This window comes from Cricetulus griseus (genome assembly GCF_003668045.3).
Source record: "Cricetulus griseus strain 17A/GY chromosome 1 unlocalized genomic scaffold, alternate assembly CriGri-PICRH-1.0 chr1_1, whole genome shotgun sequence".
NCBI lineage: Eukaryota > Metazoa > Chordata > Mammalia > Rodentia > Cricetidae > Cricetulus > Cricetulus griseus.
In genome coordinates, this window is record NW_023276807.1 from 23,743,319 (window position 1) to 23,767,174 (window position 23,856).

General features: G+C 38.6%; 1 protein-coding gene across 41 annotated transcripts in view; it reads left to right on the forward strand.

Moving 5' to 3' along the window:
• The window catches only part of Rims1 (regulating synaptic membrane exocytosis 1), a 474,432-nt gene that overhangs the window by 394,307 nt on the left and 56,269 nt on the right, over positions 1–23,856 (forward strand). For 23 of the 41 annotated variants that reach the window (XM_035453142.1, XM_035453143.1, XM_035453144.1 and 20 more), the window contains one exon: positions 18,936–19,171. The exons of 11 other annotated variants lie outside the window; for them this stretch is intronic. In XM_035453142.1, coding sequence (XP_035309033.1) covers positions 18,936–19,171 — 236 coding nt within the window. Of the gene's footprint in view, positions 1–3,543; positions 3,561–6,802; positions 6,829–18,935; positions 19,172–23,856 lie in introns of all 41 variants that reach the window. 7 more of the 41 variants (XM_035453156.1, XM_035453151.1, XM_035453154.1 and 4 more) reach the window with 2 other exon arrangements.

The window sequence follows — 23,856 nt, forward strand, 5'->3', positions numbered from 1 at the left end:
CTGGGGGGAAAAATCTTTTTTATATAGCTGCTTACCTGTTATTTACAACAGTTACACTGTTATTCTTTCATTTAGACTCATGGCTTTCCAAACACCACCCTCTTCCTCTATCATATTTATAATTTGTGTCTCAAGCCACAATGTCTACATTGCCATACATGTTCTTAAATCATTGTTTATTAAGTAAGCTTTTCTGCTAGATTTGTGGTATGTCTGTGTGTGTGTGTGTGTGTGTGTGTGTGTGTGTGTGTGTGTGTGTGTGTGCGCGCGCGCGTGTGTGTGTGTGTGTGTGTGTGTGTGTGTGTGTGTGTGCTACTATGTGCACATGCCAGCAGAGTGCAGGGGCCATCATTAGGTATTATTCCTCATGATATACCCACATTGATTTTTGAGACAAGGTTTGTCACTGGTACCTAGGGCTCAACGTTTGGCTATTCTGGCTGGCCATCTTACTGCAGGGATCCTTCTTTCTTTGGTTGTCCCAGCCTGGGATTAGAAACACACTCTACTTCATGCACCTTTCTGTATGGATGCTGGTGGCTAACCTTGGGTCCCCATGCTTGTACTAGATATTCTAATAGGCAAATTATATGCACAATCATTATTGCTATGATGCAATTGTTAATAATAGCATTTGAAAATAATTGTAAAAGGAAGTGTAACCTGTTGAACCCATATGACCTGCAGAATGAAGTAGTAACCAGAAGCTCAAGCTACAAATTATTTTTCTTCATTTCACCTAAAAAGATTTTGTTAATTTATAACGAATGTAGTAGTTAAAATAAACATAAGGTGTTGATAATAATAAATGTTCACACACCAGCCATCAAGCTTAAAAGTCAGTCATGACCATGCTAGCTGCATCCCTGTGACCCATATCCCACCTCATCCCCATGTATGTGACATGCTTCAGTGTCCGACAACTCAGTGGCAGCTCTCTGCTTTCCTAAGTCATCACCAAGCTCCAGACGTTGTGTGGCCAACATTGCCTGTGTGCCATGTCTATGCATCAGTGTCCCATCACTACAGTCAACATAGTTTGCTGGAGTAACTGGTGACAAATAACACAGGTACTTCTCCTCACTTCATCCTTGCTTTGTCAAAAGCATCATAGTTGGTTTTGCCTTTTCCCCCTACATAGTATTTTTAAAATAGGTATATTCCTTGCTTTAAATACACCTTTGTTGCAATCTATAGTAAATATGAAAATTGATTTTAGCAGAATTGGAGCCTTTAGCATACTGAGTGCTCCATTGTCAAGTTCTGAATTACTTAATGATTCTTTAGTGTCTAGCAATGAAGTCTAAAAGTGTTTTCTGTCAGTTGGTAAGTGTTTAGCTACTGTTATGTACATAATGTGTCTGATGCTGGCCTAAATGCTGACTTTTTCATAATTTCTGCATAATTTTCTTTCTAGAACTGAAGTTAATTTTTTCCCTGTTCTCTAATATTGTTGCTTAAGTCTAACTTTTTCTCTGCTATTATGTGTATCCTTCCAAGTTAATATTCAATACGTTCATATTTTGTGAGGTTCTTATTATATTTAATTTTTATTACAATTTTTCTTTATATTCATTAATTAGTGGTAAATTAAAATTTGTAAAATATGGGACACAGATTACTGGTAATATTTTCTTTTTAAAAAGAATTTATTTTATTAGCTTAAACTATGTGTATGTGTGTTTGTCTGTATGTAGGGATATGCACATGAGTTCAGAGGACAAAAGCATTAGCTCCCCCAAGAGCTAGAGTTATAGATAGTTGTGAGATGCCTGATATTGGTTCTTAAGCTGAGCTCAGGTCTTCCACAAGAGCAGCGAACCATTTCTCCAGCCTAGTTTATGTATGTATGTTTTTTTCTTAATTTCCTGGGCTAGGTGTGGTGGTGCACACCTTTAATCCAAGCATTCAAGAGGCAGAGGTAGGCAGATCTCTCTGAGTTCAACACCACTCTGGTCTATCTACATAGTAAGTTCCAGGTCATCCTGGTCTGCAAAGCAAGACCCTGTCAAATGAAGGAAGGAAGGATTCTTAATAAATAAATAAATAAATAGCAAAACCACATGTATTTATGTGTGTGTATGTAGCACGATAAATAAAAGATCCAGAGACGGGTATTGGGGTTCAAGCTTCAAGCTGAAGATCAGAGAAGCAAAGCAGCCAAGCCAGTAGATCTTACCTCTACCCAGGTGAAATGTCAATGTGGCCTTTAACAGAGATCCATCTGCCTCTTAATCCTGAGTCCTGGGATTAAAGGTGTGTGCCTGGATTCTTTGGCTAACTAGTATGGCTGCTTGCTATTTTGATCTCCAGTGGCTTTAATAAATCATAAACAATATATCACTCTGTGTGTGTGTGTGTGTGTGTGTGTGTGCATTTCACTTGCCTGAAAGGCCTTGCTGTCCAATTGTTTATCATTTGTTGATACAGATTCCTTGAGGTCTTAAGTGTAATTTATGGCCTTTGCCCAGTTTTGTGTTTTGCAACTATTACACATGTACTTGGGAAGTGTATCACAATGGTAAAGATGTAATTTCCTCTCCTTTCAATGCAGGACTCTTATTACTTACATTGTCCAAAGCTTCCATTGCTTTTCTGATGGCTTTCAGCTATTTGAGTTGGTATTTACTAATAATGCCCCAAGGAAATCTCAATTCTTCAGCCTCTTTAAATAAGAATCTGTCAACTTCCTTCTGATTCTGTCCACTTTTACATTATGAAAAAATTAGTTAATCAGCCTTGTATATAGAATTCATTCATTTGCCTGGTCACTTGACTTTTATTATTATATTTTTAATCTCTTTATCTCTAATAATACTTTTTGCTTTAAAATCAAGCTTGTTCTATAGGAGAACATTTACCATATTCTTCCTGTGATAAAATGTATTAGTTTAATCTGCTGAACTTTTACTCTTTCCCTATATCTTGATCTTCCCATCATAAATGCTCTATCTTTTCTTCATTTATTTTGTGGGGTTTGTCTTGGGGAGAGAGGACATTCATTTTTATTTCTGGTAGATTTAGAACTATTTTTACTATCTTACTTTCCCCCTTTTTTATTCTTTTATTAGTTCAAATTAGGAGCAAGCTTGTTTCAATCCCTTCTCCCTCTCCCTCCCCTCCCCCCAACATCCCACCTGCCCCTTGCCATCTCCCCTTCACTCCCCAGGCAGGGTAAGGCCTTCAAAAGGGGCTCCCCTAAGTCTACCACATAATCCTGGGCCAGGCCTAGGCCCTTCCCCATGTGTACAGGCCAAAAGAGCATCCCTTCACATAGGATGGGCTCTCAAAATCCCTCCTTTTTTAAAGAACTTACATATTTAATACAGTGCGTTACCCCTGTAGGGATGGAAAAAAAGTAAGTTCAACATTTCTAGACCAATATAGCTGTTAATTTTTGTTCAATGCCAACTCAACCCGATAAACTGGGATACTTTTTTCCAAAGTTGACAGCACATCTAAAGTTTCCAAAAATCCAATATATATATATATATATATAATATATATATATATATATATAGAGAGAGAGAGAGAGAGAGAGAGAGAGACCAATAATGGCAGTATGTTATGCATCAATAGCAGCAACAGCTTTTCCAGGTTGAACAAGATTGTAGAGATATCCAGCACTCTCCATTAAAAAAAAAAAAAAGTAAATAACAAAATCCCAGAAAACAGCACAGTTCTGTTATTCTTGTGGTACTTGGCACCACTTTTTCTAATTAGCTTCTCAATCATCATCTGGAAGGAAACCATTCTGAGCAACATCATTAAAAACAGCTCTGATAAAGCACGGTCACTATTATGTATCATAAAGTAGGTCCACATATGAGTGAGTATATATCATGTTTGTCGTTTTGTGATTGGGTTACCTCACTCAGAATGGTTTCTTCTAGTTCCATCATTTTCCTGCAAATTTCAAGATTCCATTGTTCCTTTCTGCTGAGTAGTACTCCATTGTGCAAATGCACCACACTCTCTCCATCCATTCCTCGGTTGAGGGGCATCTAGGCTGCTTCCAGTCTCTGGCCACTACAAACAATGCTGTCATGAACAGGGTTGAACAGACATCTTTGTTATATGAATGTGCTTCTTTTGGGTATATGCCTAGGAGTGGAATCGCTGGATCCTGTGGCAGACTCATTCCCATTTTCTTGAGGAGTCACCATACTGATTTCCACAGTGGCTGTACAAGTTGGCACTCCCACCAGCAGTGGAGGAGGGTTCCTCCTTCTCCACATCCTCTCCAGCATAAACTGTCATTGGTGTTTTTGATCTTAGCCATACTGACAGGAGCAAGATGGCATCCCAGAGTTGTTTTGATTTGCATTTCCCTGATGGCCAAGGATATTGAATAGCTTATTGTATTTCAGCCATTTCAGGTTCCTCTATTCAGAATTGTCCACCCAGTTCTGTACCCCATTTTCTAATTGGATTGTTTGGTGTTTTGGAGAATAGCTTCTTGAGTTCCTTGCATATTCTGGAAATCAGCCCTCTATCAGATTCGGGGCTGGTAAACATCCTCCCCCATTCTGTGGGCTGCCATCTTGTCCTGCTGACTGTGTCCTTTGCCTTACAGAAGCCTCTCAGCTCCAGGAGGTCTCACCCATTAATTGTTGATCTCAGTGTCTGTGCCATTGGTGTTATGTTCAGGAAGAGGTCACCAGCACCGATTAACCCAAGGGTATTTCCCACTTTATCCTCCAGTAGGTTCAGTGTGGCTGGGTCTGTGTTGAGGTCCTTGATCCACCCTGACTCAAGTTCTGTGCAGGGCGAAAGGCTTGGGTCTATCTGTAGTCCTCTACATGTTTGCATCCAGTTATGCCAGCACCACTTGTTGATGATGCTCTCTCCATTCCAGCGTATATATTTGGATTGTTTGTCAAAAATCAGGTGTTCGTAGGTGTGCAGGCCAATATCAGGGCCTTCAACTCTATTCCATTAGTCTATCTGTCCACCCTTGTGCCAATACCAAGCTGCCCTCAGGACTATAGCTCTGTAATAGAGCTTAAAGACAGGGATGGTGATGCCTCCAGAAGCTCCTACATTATACAGGGTTGTTTTGGCTATCCTGGGTCTTTTGTTTCTCCATATAAAGTTGAGAATTGTTCTTTCAAGGTCAGTGAAGAATTGTCTTGGCATTTTGATGGGGATTGCATTGAATCTGTAAATTGCTTTTGGCAAGATTGCCATTTTTACTATGTTGATCCTACCTATCCAAGAGCATGGGAGATCTTTCCATTTTCAGGTATCTTCTTTAATCTCTTTCTTTAGAGACTCAAAATTCTTATGGTACAGGTCTTTCACTTTTTTCTCCTTTTTTAATTTTAATGAAATTATTCTTATTTCATTTCCTTCTTGAATATTCTGCTAATTATACCATTTCTGCAGTGTAGTTTGGTAATTTACTGCTTAAAACTTGGTTAACTGTAAATTTAAATCTACAAACCATCTGTATATCCTTGTAGGAGGGTAAACGGGACTGCCCTGCCCCTTAGCTCCACGAACACCCCCTCACTTCAGTAAGTTATATGATGTTTTTATTTTATTGGTTCTTTTCATTGATTCATATTTCTATTAAATACATCATATGAACTCACTTGTTTTCTGACCGCCACTATTTCCCTGTCTCTTAGATCTTCATTCTGGAAAGTTTCTTGGTGGCACAGAGTCCTTTTAGCCTGGGGTGCATGTTCTTTATGATCTTAGTGTATGTGGGGATTGTCATAGCCTATCTGTGTGGGGGCTCAGTGGGATCCAGCCATTTTTCCCTGGTTCATACCTGAGAGGGAGAGTGTGGATTGATGGATTGAGAAGGGCAGTTAAAGAAGCTTAAAAAAAAAAAAAGACAGGATAGAGTCAGGAGAGAAATCCATCGAATACTGAATGCTCCAACTTTCTTCTTCAACATTCTTAAGTACCCCAACCAAAAGGGGGACATGGCAGAAGATTTCTTTATCATGTATAAGGAACAAACAGACTTTCTTCCCTTAATCCTTGGTAACCAGTTTATCCAGCCTTGAGCATCAAAAGCAAACACAACTCAGTCCAAGTCTGTTGTTATTTAGATAAGACTTCTGTTACCAAGATCAAAACATCCTGCAGTAGCCAAGCCTTAGACTTGCTAAGGACAGTTTTGAACTCTCAGAACTTGAGTCAAGATGAAGTGGAACCATCTTTATGTGTCCCAACAGGAGATGAGGTTGGTACCTGTCCTGACCTTGGCACTATACCTTGTTGATCCAAAACAAGCTCTGAACACACCCCTCATTTGATGACAGGCCTGCTTCCGGTTCTCATTTGATCATTTGTTTAAGGAGACATGCCAGTATTTCTCATGTTCAGCTTCATGTTTCAACACATCCTGTCATTTCTAGATGTATGAAAATGAAGTCTTTACTTACTATCTCCTGAATACTTCTAGAAAAAAAAGGTTCATATGTAATGTGTCACTCTTTCCATCATTTTTAAATAGCTGTAAACAAGGTTAATATTCAAAAAGAAAATTATAAATAAGAAAAATCATATACATGCCAAGCATGAGAAGAATCAAATCTCCAGAGACTTTATCTTGAGAAGGGGAACAACTGCCAATGCAGAGCTCCATTGCATCCTGAGATGAAGCTTGGATCCTTAGATCCTTAGTGTCTGAGAAAATAACCACCAGGGACAGAGGGTCAAGCTGAAGGGAGCTGAGGCTGGAAAACACTGAGGAAGAAAAGACAGCACTTCAGAAATGGGACAGTGTGAGTCATGAGAAGTCAAGGAAGCCAGGGAAAGCAGATGTATTGTGAGGGATGGGGAGGGAAGGAGCTCGTTCCCACTGAGGAAGTAAACATGGGAACTGAGAGGGTTTCAGTACCCAGAGAGGATGACAGGCATGAGATGTAGGGAGCTGTTTCCAGTGGCTGAATAAAGAGCAGCCTGTAATCAAAATTCTCTTGACAGGACAGTGTGAGGGCAGCCAGCCTTCCCCAGGGACTGCTGTCCACTTAGATGCTAACATCTAGCACTTACCTCGATGCTGTCACTAACTGATTGTGAGCGTGCTAGCTAATGAACAATTTTTGTTTGGCTTATTTTTTGTTTATCCATTCAGTCATTTGTTGAATACTTGTATGCTGATGTTATAGCTGAAAGTGACCTCACCCCTCACTCTATGGCTTCATATGTATTTTCTTTTCTATGATTGTTGCCATGCCCAGCTACTGTTTCTCTACTGTGTTCTTTCACTTTCTCAGATTATTCTTTATCACTGCCCAGTAAGAAGCAATTATCACCTTGTGAGGGCCCAAGTGGTTCCAATTGGAATACAGCTTCAAACGAGTCATCAATGTCTGAATGGTTACCTAAATAGACCTTACAACTACAGATGTAACGTTCAAATGATTGATTTTTATGGTGCCTCTCTAATTTTGTAAGAAAATACTTAAAACTTAATCTGACACACACCTAAAAATCAACCACATAAATAAGTTGAAAATGAAAGAAATCAGCTTCCAAATTTAGACAAATGGACATCAAAGTGAGCAGAAATATCAGGGACAGGCATTCCAATCAGGTGTTAAATAAAATGTAGAATTCACTAAAGTAAATGTCATAGCTTTGAAAAGTCCAACAAAAATACCTGGCTAGTGTCTGATGCTAACAAGAGTTTAGCCCTGCCAAACATCAGAACAATGTCTTCCCCAGGGACTGCTGTCCACTTAGATGCCAATATCTGGCACTCACCTTGGTGCTGTCCCAGTGTCAGCAAATGAGCAATTTCTGTTTGGTTTACTTTTTTGTTAATTCATTCAATCAATTCATTCAATACAAGTATTCAACAAATACTTCACTCTAGGTGAAGCAGGGCAGCCCTGTCATTCTGTGAAGAATCAGGTCACCTGATGAGAGCAATTGAATAACAATTGATGAAAAAGGAGGCCATGAATTTGAAGGGGAGTGGGGAGGTGTAGGTATGTAGGGAGAGCTTGGAAGGAGGAAAGGGAAGGAAGAAATGATGTATTTAAATTATGATCTCTAAAATAGCACAACAAAGCAAACAAAAGGAAAGGGAGGGGAAGGGAGCAAGGGAGGGAGGGAAGGGAGAGAGGGAGGGAGGGAAGGAAGGAAGGAAGGAAGGAAGGAAGGAAGGAAGGAAGGAAGGAAGGAAAGGAAGGAAGATACAGCTGGTGTAATGATTCTGCCCTTATTGAAACTTGAGCAGTGCTATGGAACAGTCTACTCCAGGGATGATAGCACAGCTTGTGGCAGAATCTACAAAACTATAAACACCAAACAAGAGCAAAGAAAAAAATAAAATCTGGTAGAAAGAATTTGTAACCAACAAAAGAGTAACTTGAGGTGCTCCAAACATTAGAAGAGAGGGAAAATACAAAGTAAGTGCTGTATGAACCCTATTTTGGTCTGAGGGTGCTTTCCATTGTGGGAGCATGGGAAAGGCAATCTGAGCAGAGAGAGCCCTGGTTTTATGGGCTAAAGAAATGGCTGTTCCAGTTCAGGAACTGACAGAGAAAGTAGTAGCTGTCGAGTGAAGAGCTTTAGTATTTGCTGTAGATTTCCTTTGGCTAGTGAGTTAGTCATGCGGAGGGAATGTTTTCCATAAACCAAACAAATGCAGCCACTGAAGAGCAGAAAGTGCAAGCAAAGATTACATGCCCTGCTGGATGCTGGGGAGACAGAATGAGAACTGAGGTCCACAAAGACAGGCAGGCTGAGATAAACACCTTTGTTTTCCTATTGGAAACTTAGAAGAGGAGACTGGGGAAACTCAGCCCTAGACTTCTTGTCTTCCAGGCAGGAGGAGCCAAATTCAAACACCAGCACCTTTGATAAAATCTGGGCATTGAAAGGGCATGGTGACAGGTGCCATTAATCCTAGAATTCTGAGTTCCAGGACAGCCTCAACTATATAGAAAGTTTTAGTTCTAGACAAACCCAGGCTAAAAAGTTAGAGACAATCTTTAAAAACAAGCAAACAACAATGACAAAATCTAGTCATAATGGCACACATATACATGCCTAGCTCTGGTGAGGTTGAGGCAAAAAGATCTCAGAAGCCTAGCCTATTTGGTGTGTTCCTAGCCTGTGAGAAACCCTGTCTAAAAAGGGCCAAATCCATGCTCCCCTCCCCTCCAGTGTGTGTGTGTGTGTGTGTGTGTGTGTGTGTGTGTGTGTGTGTGTATGTGTGTGTGTGTATGACTGTGATGATTGCACAGTCATGTGTGTGAGAGCAGGTAAATGAGCAAGGGAATGTCAGAAGACACCCTCAGGAATATGTCTGCTCCTTATCACTTTGTTTGACATAGGATGTTTTGTGCACTGGGGTCACATATCCATTGTGTATTCAGTCTTTTTCTTCCTATCACTATGAGGGAGGAGGAATGGAGTTTCACTTCTGTACAGTGCTTGGTTTTTCTGAAAAGGCTAAAAATTATAATTTGAGAAAGAAGTCAGTGATGCAGAAGGCATATTTCAATCATCAAGGTAGGAGAACCCATGATCCAAGGGGCTAATAGTGCAATAACTGTGAAGTACTGTTCAAAGTTAAGCAAAAAAAGATGTGGAAGAATAAATGGGGAGGGTAGATAAAACTTAATGGCCAGTAGTAGACTTTCCTCTTGCCTCCAGGTATTTCAGCCATTGCAACAGAACTAAATACCTAGAAGTGGGGGTATTGCCAGTGATAGAGTGCTTGACTACCACAGGTTCAATCCCCAACAATGCAAGGAAAACAAGTGTAAAGAGGGTTGGGAAGAGAGATGACATAAATACAAGTAATTAATATGTATAGCATGGAATAAGAAATGGTAATAATGTGGGTTAAGGAGGTATGTCAGTAATATTATAAAAAATAAATTATGGCAGTTTACAAATCCAGTCAAGATGAACAGAGCAGAGAGGAGCTAAGTCTATTTCACTGCCTAGGTTGTGAGTGGATACTACATATCTCTGTTGCCGTGATGTTTCCTAGAATACGTGCACGTGTGCACACACACACACACACACACACACACACACACACACACACACATTCAGAGCAAAGCACACAAAGAGACAGGATCAAGAGATGAGCAGGAGCCACTGTCACTGTCTATTTGAAAAGACAGGGCTCTTATGTGGTTGGAGGTGGAATGTGTTCCCTTTCTCTGTGGGAATTAACTGATGTGTGCCATCAGACATATCTGGATAATATAGATAAAGACAGGGAGCAGGGGTAGACAGTAAGAGATAAAGAATAGAATAATACATTAGCACAAACTACAAAATTGCACTAGCATTCTATGTAATTCATGACAAAGTTGAAAGAATTCAAATGTTCATCTCAGTAGATACCCCCAGCCTAATAAATATGGTTATAAGAGAAGTATAAGAACAAGTCCAATGCACATTTGTGGTTAAGTGAAACCTGGCACCTAGGCTTAGATTGCAATGATAATCTGGGCATCCAGCACTTGGAAAACTGAAAGCCAGACAATTATCAAGAGTTCAAGGCTCCCTTGGGCTTCATAGTGACATCTTGCTCATTCTAGGTTTATGAATCCTTGTCTCAAAAACAATAAAGAAAAAAAAACACCATCTTTGCAAACCAGGGAACAGTGTTTCAAACTGTGAGGCTAAAAGTTAATCTGAAATAATTCTAATAGCACCCAATAATCCATCCTGGAGCAGTTCCTCCTTGGAGCCACACACACCACTACTGTTCAAAGTATTCAGAATCCCCTAACCATTGTCATATATAGCCAGTGAATAAATGAAAGCCTTGGAGGTTGGAAATGAATGAAAACTCTTTTGTTTGTTTATAAATACATAAAACACAAGAGAACCAAAAGAATAAGCCGGTGTAATTAATAGGTCAGTTTTAGCAAGTCATTGGATACAAAGTCAATTTTCAAAAAGCAGTTGTGTGTTCATATGCAAGTAGCAAACATTGGGGAATAAAATTCATAATATATATAATTCATCACATATAATATTATGTAACACAAAATGCCTAGAAAGAAATGTGAGATTTAGGAACAACCTAATAAATAGAGTGAAAAACTACAATCCTGAAGACTACTTACAGCTTTGTGTTAACATATGGATATGTGTAAAGGTGAGATTCATTTCCTATTAAAAACCCATTGTTTCTGAAGATTTGGTCTGTTTGAACGGCTTGAAACTAAACTGAACTGAGGACATTCCCAAGTTATTATTCTGGACTGACTTTCCCAGAAGCTTTCAGGGGACACTTGGATATATATGGCTTATCAAACATCAATCCATGTATTATAACTTCTGGAACTTAGCTAGATGTCTGGGTGTGGTATCCTAATATTGATCAGCAGGTTCCTATTCCTGTCTTCCTTATATGACTAGGGATATATAGGGCATCATAAATTTAATGTAGGACTTACACAACATAGGACTTTATTAGTTCAAATTAGGAACAAGCTTGTTTCACATGTCAATCCCTTCTCCCTCTCCCTCCCCACACCCATACCCCTCCTACCCACCCCCCACCAACTAACCCCCATCCCATCCACCCTCCACTCCCCAGGCAGGGTAGGGCCCTCCACAGGGGCTCCCCAAAGTCCACCACATCTCCCTAGGCCCTTCCCCGTGTGTCCAGGGCAAGAGTACATCCCTTCAAGTGGGATGGACTCTCAAAGTCCCTTCTTGTACCAGGGAAAAATACTAATCCACCACCAGGGGCCCCCTAGAGTGCAGAGGCCTCCTCATTGACATCCATGTTCTGGGGTCTGGGTCAGTCCTGTACTGGCCTCCCAGACAGCAGTCTGGGGTCCATGTTCTCCCCCTTGTTGAGGCCAGCTGTTTCTGTGGGTTTCACCAGCCTGGTCCCGACCCCTTTGATCTTCATTCCTCCCTCTCTGCAACTAAGTTCCAGAATTTAGTTCAGTGTATATCTGTGGGTGTCTGCCTCTGCTTCCATCAGGCACTGGGTGTTTCTTATTGAGTTTTAACAACATTGTAAACAATATTGTGAACCTATGTGCACTGTAGCCTTAACTGTTTATTGTGCCTTGTGTTACTGCTCTCTGTGTTGTACCATGAAGTCACAATGACCTTCTGTCTTTCTTTGATACATATTTCTGTAATCCATAGGAGGGATGCAAGACAAGGTTCTTGTGTAAAGGTTACTTCTAAGCCGGGCGTTGGTGGCACATGCCTTTAATCCCAGCACTCGGGAGGCAGAGGCAGGCAGATCTCTGTGAGTTCGAGGCCATCCTGGCACTCAAGAGTGCTAGGATAGACTCCAAAGCTACAGAGAAAAACCCTGTCTCGAAAAACTAAAAACAAACAAACAAAGTGGTTATTCATTTTTTCTTTCTTACAAAATTATGGTTTAATTTTCGTATTTTCTATATGTTATATATTAAATTTGTTCTAAATATACTGAAAACTTAGTAATGGAACTATTTTTCTTAGCTCTGCGTGTCCTAAGCATCATAGCTTCTGAGGGAAGATCTTGGTTCCTATCTTTTTATCTGTCACAAACCTAATTGTACCAGCCTCCTTACACTGGAAGAATGCAACAAAATTGTCATGTAAAAATATGACTTAGATTGTCTTACATGGCCTATTATGTAGCAAAAGATCTTTCTCTATGTAGCAAAAGGTCTTTTTACTTATGTTATGCACAGTGAGTTCAGGATGTTTTTTGCAATGCATGGGGAATTTTCCCTAGTTTCTTTCATATAGGATGTTTTTTTTTTATTTTGTTTGTATTTTAACAAATATCATTCGTTTTTGTGGCTGATAATACACAACAGTATGGGTCCACCTCATCGCATTTCTCCATCAGATGGTTGTCATTTGATTAGCTTACACTTGTGTATTTGAATGAAGCTACTTTCAATACTCAGGTGTGGCTTTGTGTGAATATAAGTTCTCATTTATCTTGAGTAGGTTTCTGAGAATGAAATTGCTGGGTCTATGATAACTTTGTTTAACTTTTAAGTGGAAATTTTAGTTCATACCAAACTCCAAATATAATTAAATGGCAAAGCTTTTCCAAAGCACTACCATCATTGAACATTCCTACTAGCAATGTTAAGTCTTAAAGTCTCTCCAGATTCTCATCAGCACTTACTGATGCCTCTTTTGATTTATAACTATCCTCTTGATGTAATGTGAAATCTAGGCATAGTTCCATAAACCGGATTAGTTCAAATCATCAAGCTATTTTGCATCTCCACTTGCAGATTCCAATCCTTGTATTGAAATTCTTCTAAGATAGTAATTTCTCAAGAATGGATTTTACTGTAAAAACATTCAAAGCATTTGAAGTTCTATTTTCTCTATTCAAACTCTCCAGTTCTTTATATTGGAATTATAGAGATAGATATTTATTTATATAGATCACAAAATGACTTCTATGAAATGTAGGGCACCTTGCTATCTAACGTGATTTGCTTGAATAATATGCCAAACACACATATTGTACAATGATTTTATCAACATTAAGTTTACTTATCATTGATGAAGAGCATTGGCTGTTCTTCCAGAGGACTAGGGTTCAAACCCCAGAGCCCATATGACAGCTCACAACCATCTGTTACTTCAGCTCCAGGGCACTTCGCATGAAAATGCATAACATCCTGCAGGCAAAACACCCACCCGCAAAAGATAATCCTTCATGAAAATAATGACAAGTTTCATTTTGTCACATATCTGTTGTACCAAAGCCCAATGTCATGCTTCATAGGACTATTCTCTATTCAGTGTGTACAAGATTGTTCTCTTAATGATGTGAATTTTTGCTAATATGCAAACAAATAGACCGATAGGAAGCCAACAAGCCAGATTTTCCATTACTGTCTCCCCGCAGTCTGATATCTAAAAATCCTCATCTACAATAGATCTGTTGGTGTCACCAGTTATTGAAATGTTACTACAATTCACCAACAAAGCAAAATTGGAGCCCACCCCCTTTCCAAGAACTAGAAATTAAAACAAAATTAAAACGCAGACTGAAATTCAGAGTTAGGTAAAGGAAAACTAGAGGACAAGACTAAGTGGGGACCGGGCTGGGGTAAGCAAGTTCATCAAATACTCTTTTGGGACATCACAGCTGATTTAGCCCAAGTATTAGATTTAGACATCTTTGATGGGAGTTCTACACTTGTAAAACAAATTTTCCAGGTGAGGATGTCAGAGAAGAAAGATCAGATGAAAATACTAATGCTTTAATTAGCTCATTAAAGAGAAAAGCAACAGAGTAGCAGCAAGCATTAAGGATGATCCCAGAAATTTGTGTATTTATACAGACAGGCACACAAGAATGCTCACACACTCATAAGACAAGTCAGTACAAATGACAAGAAGTGAGGAAGATGTATAGAGAACTCCTGGAAGAGAAATGGAGTTCACAGAAAGGTATTGCTTTTTGTTTTTTTAGTTTTTTTTGTTTTTTTGTTTGTTTGTTTGTTTTGTTTTTTTTTGTCTAGAGACGCAGGTTATATCACAATATCACAGGGTATTTGAAATTTGAATGTTGATGGATCAGATTTTCACTTCCTGTTTGGAAATTAAGTCAATCATTAATGAAAAAGCTGTTTGGGATTTGGAAAGTCCATACAGTGTGTGCTAACTATAAGATCAGACCTTAGTATTATCAGTGTTCCACATAAACCATGGGAGCAGCATGCAGTAAGACTCCAAACAGCTTTATAAAGCAAAAGTCTTTGATATTTATTTAAAGGACACAAGTGTACATTAGTGATCGCAGTAGCTTTTTTATTAAAAATAGATTTTTTTCATACATTATGTTCTAATTATGTTCCCCCCTTCCCCAACTGCCCCCAGATCTTCTCCACTTCTCCATCCATCGAATTCCACACACTTTCTCTTACTAGAATACTAAAAGATATCTAAAATATTCTAAGATAAAATAAAAACAAACAGATAAAAAAGAGCCAAAGAAAAAGCACAGGAAACTTTCATTTACATGCAGAGACACTCACATTTGCACACACAGAAGTCCAATAAAAACACAAAGCCAAAACCCATATACACAGAGGTAAAGTGAAGACTAGTCTCCATCAACATATACACTCATCAGTAGGGTGAAGGCTCTAGGTAGGCACCTGCTTGACTTTCTCATGTTCAATGACTTTTGTAGTTGTTGTCTTCAGCAATAGGGGCTTAACATCATTTTGTTTTGCAGAGCAACAGAAGGAGAATGAGTAAAGTTTAGAAATGGGGCAAGGTGGTGTAGAAAGTATATTTCTACTAAAGCCTTCAACTTGTATTCATAAACCTGTCTCATTATAGTGGTAGGTCAGTAGAACTGAAAAAGCCTGACCTCTCTCTTTGAAAATCATAGGTGTCCCAAGATTTTTAGAGAGCTATGGACATCTTTATATTACTGTAAGAAACTAAGCAAATACTTTGGATTTCAAGGAGAGATAATTGCAATTATTTTATAGAATTATTTACCATAACTTATTAACATAGACCTCTCAAATGGTAACCCTTGCTCCCCAAATTTGTGTTATTCCAAAATCTTTTGTAAGAATTGTAAAATATTGCATTGCTATAATCAAATAGTCATGAAAATTTTGAACCCTCCTAGCTTATTCTAAAGACATTTTCACAATAGGAATACCCTGAGGCATTTGATGGGGACTTTAAACTTCCCCATGACCTAAGGAAATGATGCTCTGAGTTTCACAGTAGTGATGTTGGTAAAAGGACATTTCATACTTGATCTTAGCCAAAAGGCCAAAGAGTAATGAAATTATACTGTTTTAATGAAAGTTGAGAGCTATAATAGAGTTCCATTTGTGAATATAATACAGAGAAAATAGATACACTATAGTTTCTTACTATAATTATTTACTTGCTATACCTTGCTATAAAATGAAGAATAATCAAAAGAGAGACTTGGAAAACCATTTAATGGAGTGTGTTAAAAAATCAAAACAAAATATTGGTGAGTGATTACCAAGATGGCTCAACTGATAAAGTGGCTCACCCTCAAGCATGAGAAACAGAGATTGATCCTCATCACTTGCATAGAAAGCCAGGAGGGTGACTTTTAAATCCGAGAATTTGGGAGGCAGAGATAGGCAAATCTCCTGGACTTTTTGGCCAACCAGCCTAGGCTAATTGGTCTCTGACTGTAAGAGACCCTTTCTCAGAAAGCAAAGTTAAAAACTCCTGAAGAAGGAAATGCAAAGTTGACTCTGTCCTCCATACACATGCACACACATACACATGGACACACACACACACACACACACACACACACACACACACACACACACACACACACACACACGGACACACACACGGACACACACACACACACACGGACACACATACACATGAACACACATACACACGTACATGAACACACACATATACACACATACATGAGAATACACATGCCCATACATGAATACATACACATGCACACATGAACACATACACACAACAAGCACACATATGCATATGCACACACATGAACATACACATGCATAATCACCAACGATAGATGCAATGATGCTGATTTCTTAGTAATAAGTTGAAAGTGGATAATTTATAATCAAGAAAGAAATTGACCAATCTTGACAGTTTATATAGATCCACCACAGAATTGGGCAAATCAATAATAGGAAAATAGGAAATGTAGATAGCAAGAGTATGCCTAGAGAGGATCTAGGATTATAAGCCATCCATGTACATTAATGAGGGCACAGTGGTAACATGTAATAGAAGATAAATTATTGGAGTTATTTTTTATTCAATACTTTCCTTTATTGAAAATAGATTCTTTGGAGGTCAATGAGGAGGCCTAGGCACCGTATGGGCCCCCTGGTAGTGGATCAGTATTTATCCCTGGCATAAGAAGGGACTTTGGGAGCCCATCCCACATGGAGGGATGTCCTCTCAGACTGGACACATGGGGTAGGGCCTAGGCCCTGCCCAGGATGATATGAAGACTTTGGGAAACACCCATGGAGAGTCTTACCCTCCCTGGGGAGTAGAGGGGTGGTGAGGTGGAGGGGTGGGGGAGGGGGTGGAGAAGGAGAAGGGATTGGCATACGAAGCAAGCTTGTTTCTAAGTTAAACTAATAAAAAATAATCTCTTGGGAAAAATAAATTGTAAGAGCTTGTTAGAAACAAAAAAAAGGAAAATAGATTCCTTTCTCATACAGCATATTGATTATAGTTTCCCCTCCCTCTACTCTCCCCAGTTTCTCCCCACCTCCCCTCCTCTCTGGATCCACCCTCTTTCTGTCTCTCATGAGCAAAGTGTAGGCTTGTAAGAGATAATGACCAAACATGACAAAATAAGATGAAGCAAAAGCTATCATATCAAAGTTGGACAGTGCAACCCAACAGAAGGAGAATAGTCCCAACGACAAGGACGAGCCAGGGACCCACTCATTCTCACCATCAGGAGTCCCATAAAAAATACTAAGCTAAAAGCTGTATTTTAGCTTTTAAAATAGGACCTCGTACAGACATGTTTGCCCTTCTGCTTCAGTTAGAGTTGCTATTATAGACCACATACATGTCAGCTTTTGACCAATCACATGTAGTTCTCTCCTTAATGTTTTGAAAAAAGCTACAAAAGATGAAATTTACAAATGATTGAAAATTTTTAAAAAGTGGTTGGAACAAAATTAGAGACATTAATACCTTATTATTGACTGGGGAGCATATAGTTCATTGGTAGAGTACCTGCCTAGCAGTGTGAGGCCCTGAGCTTGATCCCAACTCTTCAAAATGCTTTTATTATTGCTGGAATTTTGACACTGTCCAGTGAAAGCAGTGCAGCTAAGGGTTAAATAGTTCACAACAAAAGACAGTCTAGGATATAAGTATGCAATTCCTGGCAGTCAAAAGCCCTGGTCTTTCCGATCTTTGTGGCTTCTCCTTTTCATCTTCCTGAACTCATCTGTTGGTAGTTTCCCTTTAACTTAAATGACATCATATATGTGTCTACAAATAAGTTACATCGCCTCACTGGCTTCTGTTTTTTTATTTGTAGAAATGTTAGGGTTAGTTCTGAATCACATAAAATGTCAGTATTCCTATTAACTTTCCTGTTTTACCTCTAATATGTACTTTGTATTGCAAAGTAAGAAGGCAAAAAATAATGAAAGAACTTATGTATGAAGGTTGAGTTAGTTATACAACATTGTCAGAACCCAAAACATCCAGAATATTATGGGTTGTTTACACTTTCCCAGAGACAGCACTGGCAATATTTCTCTTTAATGGTTTTGAAAGTCAATAGCTTAAACCAGGCATGGTGGTGGACAATGCACAACTTTAGTCCCAACACTCAGGAAGCAATCAGGTGGAACTTTGTGAATTTGAGGCCAGCCTGATATACCTAGCAAGTTCTAGGCCATCAAGCTCTACAAAGTAAGACCTTGTCTCAAAAGAAAACAGAGAGGGGTGGGAGTTAAAAAAAGAAAAGGTGTAGCTTTCTTTGTGTTTAAATGTAATAGTTTATTTAATCTGTGCCCAGCAAACATCTTAAGAAAAGTGATGGGGATGTGGGCAGATATGGCTCAGCATTTAACAGCCCTTACTGCTCTTGTCAAAGACCCAGGTTCAATTCCCAGCATCCATATGACAGCTCACAACTATTTGCAACTCCAGTTTCAAAGGATCTGATGCACTCTTCTGACTACCATGGGCTCTTGGTGCACACATAGGTTCTTTCTGTGCCTCATATGCACATAAAATAAATATATGTTTAGAAAGAAAAGTGATGTGATCTGAAGCCGTATATTGTAGGGCAGTGACTCAGTTGACTCATCAAAAACTAAATAAATAAATGAATAAATAAATAAATAAATAAATAAATAAATAACGTATCTGGGTTATTTCAAAACTAAGTTTTATATTTTCAGTTATGCTGACCTGTAATTTATGGATGCATATATGTTTTTACTTTGTAAATATAGTTCATTTACCCCCAAAATGCAAGGCAGACGGATGGGGACTTCAGGAAGAGCCATCATTAAGAGCACCAGTGTAAGTGGAGAGATGTACACGCTGGAGCATAATGACGGCAGCCAGTCAGACACGGCCGTGGGGACCGTTGGAGCAGGTGGAAAGAAGCGGAGATCCAGCTTGAGTGCCAAAGTGGTAGCCATCGTATCTCGCAGAAGCAGAAGCACGTCGCAGCTCAGCCAGACAGGTGAGTACAGTGCTCTCCGCCTCGCACAACTGGGTTGTGCTGGAGATGCCCGGGTTGTGGTTTTCATGTCAGGACTTGAAATAGGATTGTGCCTGTGTTCGGTTTCTCTTTTCTGTGTCTGAAAATCTGCTAAATGGATGGCCTTTATTTTTTCTTCTGTTCTGCTCACTGTTATTGTTAGCCTGTAAAGTGATCAAATATTTTCCTTTAAGTTAAAAATAATTATGAAAGCCATGCTTAAAATTATGCAAGGAAATGCAAAGAAGTATTTGACATCTAAATTGGTTCCTATACAAGAAAAGCAACACAATTCTTTGTTTCAAAATGTCCCATAATGCACTTTGGTGCCATTGAGGCAATGGATGCCTGTACTTTTTGTGGAAAAGGTCAGTTGTGCAACTTGAAGTATAGTCTCCAAGGCTCTGTGTTGATACAAGTGAGCTCTGTTTGTTACAGTTTCAGTGCAAGTAGAAACCCAGAGGCAGTTTTTACTTTAGAAATAATGGGTCAGTGAATTCATGTAAAAGATGTTTTTAGTATAAATGTGTTTTTTAAGCATCTTCTATGGCTTAATATCTTAAAAGAGTTGTATCCTGAGGGTGTGCTTGTATGTGCACGTACCCAAACATGGGGATTGATGGCTTTTTCATTTCAAACTACAATAAAGCATTGCTTAAAATTTCATAATACTTGAGTTTTGCATATTACATAAACCATTTCTATGCTCAATATTAAGCCAAAGCAAAGGTAAGCAAAATCATGAAACAGTTTAGCCTGCTAGCCTCTTTCTTCTCCTGTAATTGTCATTCCTCAATAACCATCTCCTGTGGTCTCAGCATTTACTTACACAAGAAGGCTTTGGTGAAATCTTAAAGCTCACTTGGTGTTCTAGAATACCTATTTTAAACAACCTTCAGTTGGGTTCTGTTGAAAAAATGAATTGGAGAATTTTACAGTCATTTAAACATTGAACTAGAGCATGCACTCTATGGGTGCAGAAGTATATCTGAAACTCCAAAGAACAGAAGGAATCAAGATTGTTTTAGCATCCCAGTGGACAAAGTTGCTCATCTCTGCGTTGTTTAGAGCAATCATTTGTCTTCCTTGGTGTTGGATTTTTTAAGACAAGCAGAGCAGGCATCAGTTCCCCTACGAGTTATTTTGTACCACCTGTTATGGTGGTGTTTCCTCCTGACTCTCCTCTGTGTGATCATGCTCTGCAGTACAAGGTGTGGAGAAAGACTTAGACTTTGACCATCAGACTTTTAAACTGGGGAGGAGAGGGGCTCAGCTGGTAAACGTACTTGCAGTCAAATTCTGATGACTGAGTTCACTCCCTAGGATGCTCCTGATAGAAGGATAGGATCAACCCTGTGGGTTGTTCTCTGACCTCCACTTGCATGCTCTGGCATGTGTGCACCTATGTGCATGTGCACAAAATAAAGGAACAGACAAAAAATAAATATTCTGAGACCGGGTCTCTGTACATACTCTAGCTGTCCTGAACCTTTCTATATAGAGATCTACAAAAATCAAGATCCATTTGGCTCTACCTACCAAGTGCTGGAATTAAAGGTATGCACCACTACATCCAGATACCACTAATATTTTTTAAAGAAAAAAATGTTATTATCTGCATAAAGTAGAAGTGTTCTTTAATGCTGTATAAAGAAACCTATATGTGTTGCCTATATGAATGGTACAGGTTGAGAGCCTTATCCCCCTAACCTCTTTCTCTGTCTCGTGTGTGTGTGTGTGTGTGTGTGTGTGTGTGTGTGTGTGTGTGTGTGTGTGTGTAATACAAATAAGAATAATATAAACCCAACGACAGATACTGAAGTTCGAGCTGAAGATCTGAAAAACAAGGCAGACAGCCACTAGCTCTTACCTCTGCCTCAGACTGAAATGGGTGATCCTCTCTCCACAAATCCTCAGAATGCAATGCTCTTCCTGCCTGGAAACTAAATCCCACATCAGACCCTTTGTTTCTTCCCTTTGTACATCCCTAGTGCTGGGATTAAAGGTGTGAGCTCTGTTATTCTTCTTGGCTGATTCACTTCCGTGTAGCCCAGAGTGGTCTTGGACTCACAGAGATCTGTCTGCCTCTGTCTTCCAAGTCATGGAATTAAAACTGTGTGCTACCTGGCCTCTGTGGCTACCTAGTATGTCTGCTGGGATTAAAGGTGTGTATCACCACTGCCTGCTTCTGTGGCTGTAGCTAGCTTTGCATTTTGATCCCCAGTGGCTTTAGGAGAACATAAACAATATATCACCACGTCTGTGTGTGTGTGTGTGTGTGTGTGTGTGTGTGTGTGTGTGTGTGTGTGTGTGAGAGAAGAGAGAGAGAGAGAGAGAGAGAGAGAGAGTGCCTGTGCATATGTGTGAGTTTGTAGCCTTCCCCTAGTTCTTTCTCTCCTAACCCCTGTCCCTCCTTCTCTCTCTGACTTTCTCCCTGCCTCTAGTTAGCTCCTTCATCAGCTGAAAATTATTTTCTTAATTTTCCATAGAATCTATTAAGGTGCATCTTCATAGGTTTAAATACCTTTTATAGAGACACTTGCCTGTAGTGCCTGATATTTCGTCACTCTTACAGAATTCACCAAAATTTTAAGCAATTTCTTTATTTATGGTGTCATATTCTACCATCACCATTTGATTTATACTTCTGGACTCTTCTTAGCCCAATAATTACTGCTTCATTTAAATTTCCCCTTTGTACAAGCTGCTAGGTCCTCATCTCTCAGTTTCTTAGCTCAACATTTAAGGAATACACTTTTGTAATTAAATTTTGTAGAACACTTTTGTCTTTTTAAAGTTTCTTCTAAACATTGCTCCAGGATTATCATTACCCACTCCTTACCTAGTATGTATCAAGTCTAGTATGACTGATTTGAATTTGTTTGCTATAAAATAAAACCATTAATATTTGACCAGAGATGGATTTCAGAGAGACTTCAGGCAAAGGAATAGTTGTAGAAGATTTTGTAACAGTGTGAATTGACTGATGGTTGCAAGGAAACAATGCATATTACTAATACATTAAAACAACCTCAAACTATATTTAATATAAATGTCTGATTGAGTTTATTGTAGAAATCAGACTTGAGTTTAGGAGTTATTGCAGTGAACCTGGATTATCGATGTAGACAGTTTAGAAAATGTGAAGCACTCAGACATGGACGTTAACCCCATCTGGAATGACTAATTTCAAGAGCATCGTGTACATGTTTTGTTTCTATATCAGCAAGTAGGCACATAAGAGTGTTTTAGACTACTTTCAAAGACTCAAAGGTCACATAAAATGTATACAAATACATAATTCATTGATACATTATGCATAATTAAATTACAATTTATGTTTAATAATTTAACAAATGTCTGTATAAATTAATTTTTATATAAATGATATATAGTTCTTTTATATCATTTATGAACTTTAAGTACATAAGTACTTATTCTGATAGAATATATTAATTTTTAATAATATTAAATTTTAAAATCACCTCTACAACATTATCAGATATTAAAGTAGAAATAACTCTTAAGAATGCAGTATTATTTTTTATTAAAATAGAATATTATAAACAAGGAGGATTCCAAATAGTGAATTTAGGAACCAGTAATGCTTGGTGCCTTCAGCTAATCAAATATAGATAAAAATAATTTTCAAGGAATTTTAAAAAAGAAATTATTATGAATAGAATAAAGCTCTTGGTCAAACATCATCTAAATTTGAATGAAGTATGCAAAGAAATGAAATAAAGTGGATTTTTTCTTTAAAAGTGCTAGAACAAGAAATATATTAGAATTGAATAAAACTTCATGTAAATTTAGGGCTAGGTAAAGAATGTAAAAGGGATTTAGTTTATGTTGGCTTGGTAATGAACTTCTGTGATTTGAGAGTTTGTTCTCTCACATGCAAAGTAACAGTTATTCCACCTGTAGTGACTCTTTTTTCAGTTATACATGAAAGCATTACTGTGGACAGCCCACAAATCTGTGAAGATCCATACTTACCCTGTTGAAAATATGTTAATAAGTTTCATGAGAATGCCAGCTCGTAGGGACAGGAGAGATGGTTCAGTCAGTTGTTCTCTGAGGAAACATGAGGGCCTCATGGAAAGCCAGGCATGATCGTGAGGACTTGTACTCCCAGCATGGGGTCAGGGGGCAGATTGCAGGTCAGCCTAGCCCAGGCCACATAGGAGTATAGGAAAATAATCTCTTTGGGACCTAAAACTGTAAAAATGTTTTCCTTAATCCTAATAAAATGTTTCTTTTCAAGACAAAAAAAAATGTTAGATTGTGGTTAAATAAGAATGATATGCCAAGTGTATGATTTTTGAGAAGGGTATTTAGCATCAGTGGTGTTATGTCAACCACATTGGATATTAAATAACACACTTATAGGAACATAGATTGGACAGGCTATATTTAAGAATGCACATCTTTAATGAAAAAAGAGACGATTGATTTAAAAGAAAGCAAAGGGAGCTATATAGGAGATTTCAAAAGGGAAGAAAGGGAAGGAGGAAGTGATGTAATTATTTATAATCTCAGAAATAAAAAGAATGATACAAAAGGGAAAATGAGTAAATGATAAAAACACAGACAAGTATCCTGGTCTGAAGGAAACCATTCAGAAGACATACACATGAATTGGGTGTGTAAATAAGAAAGTACTC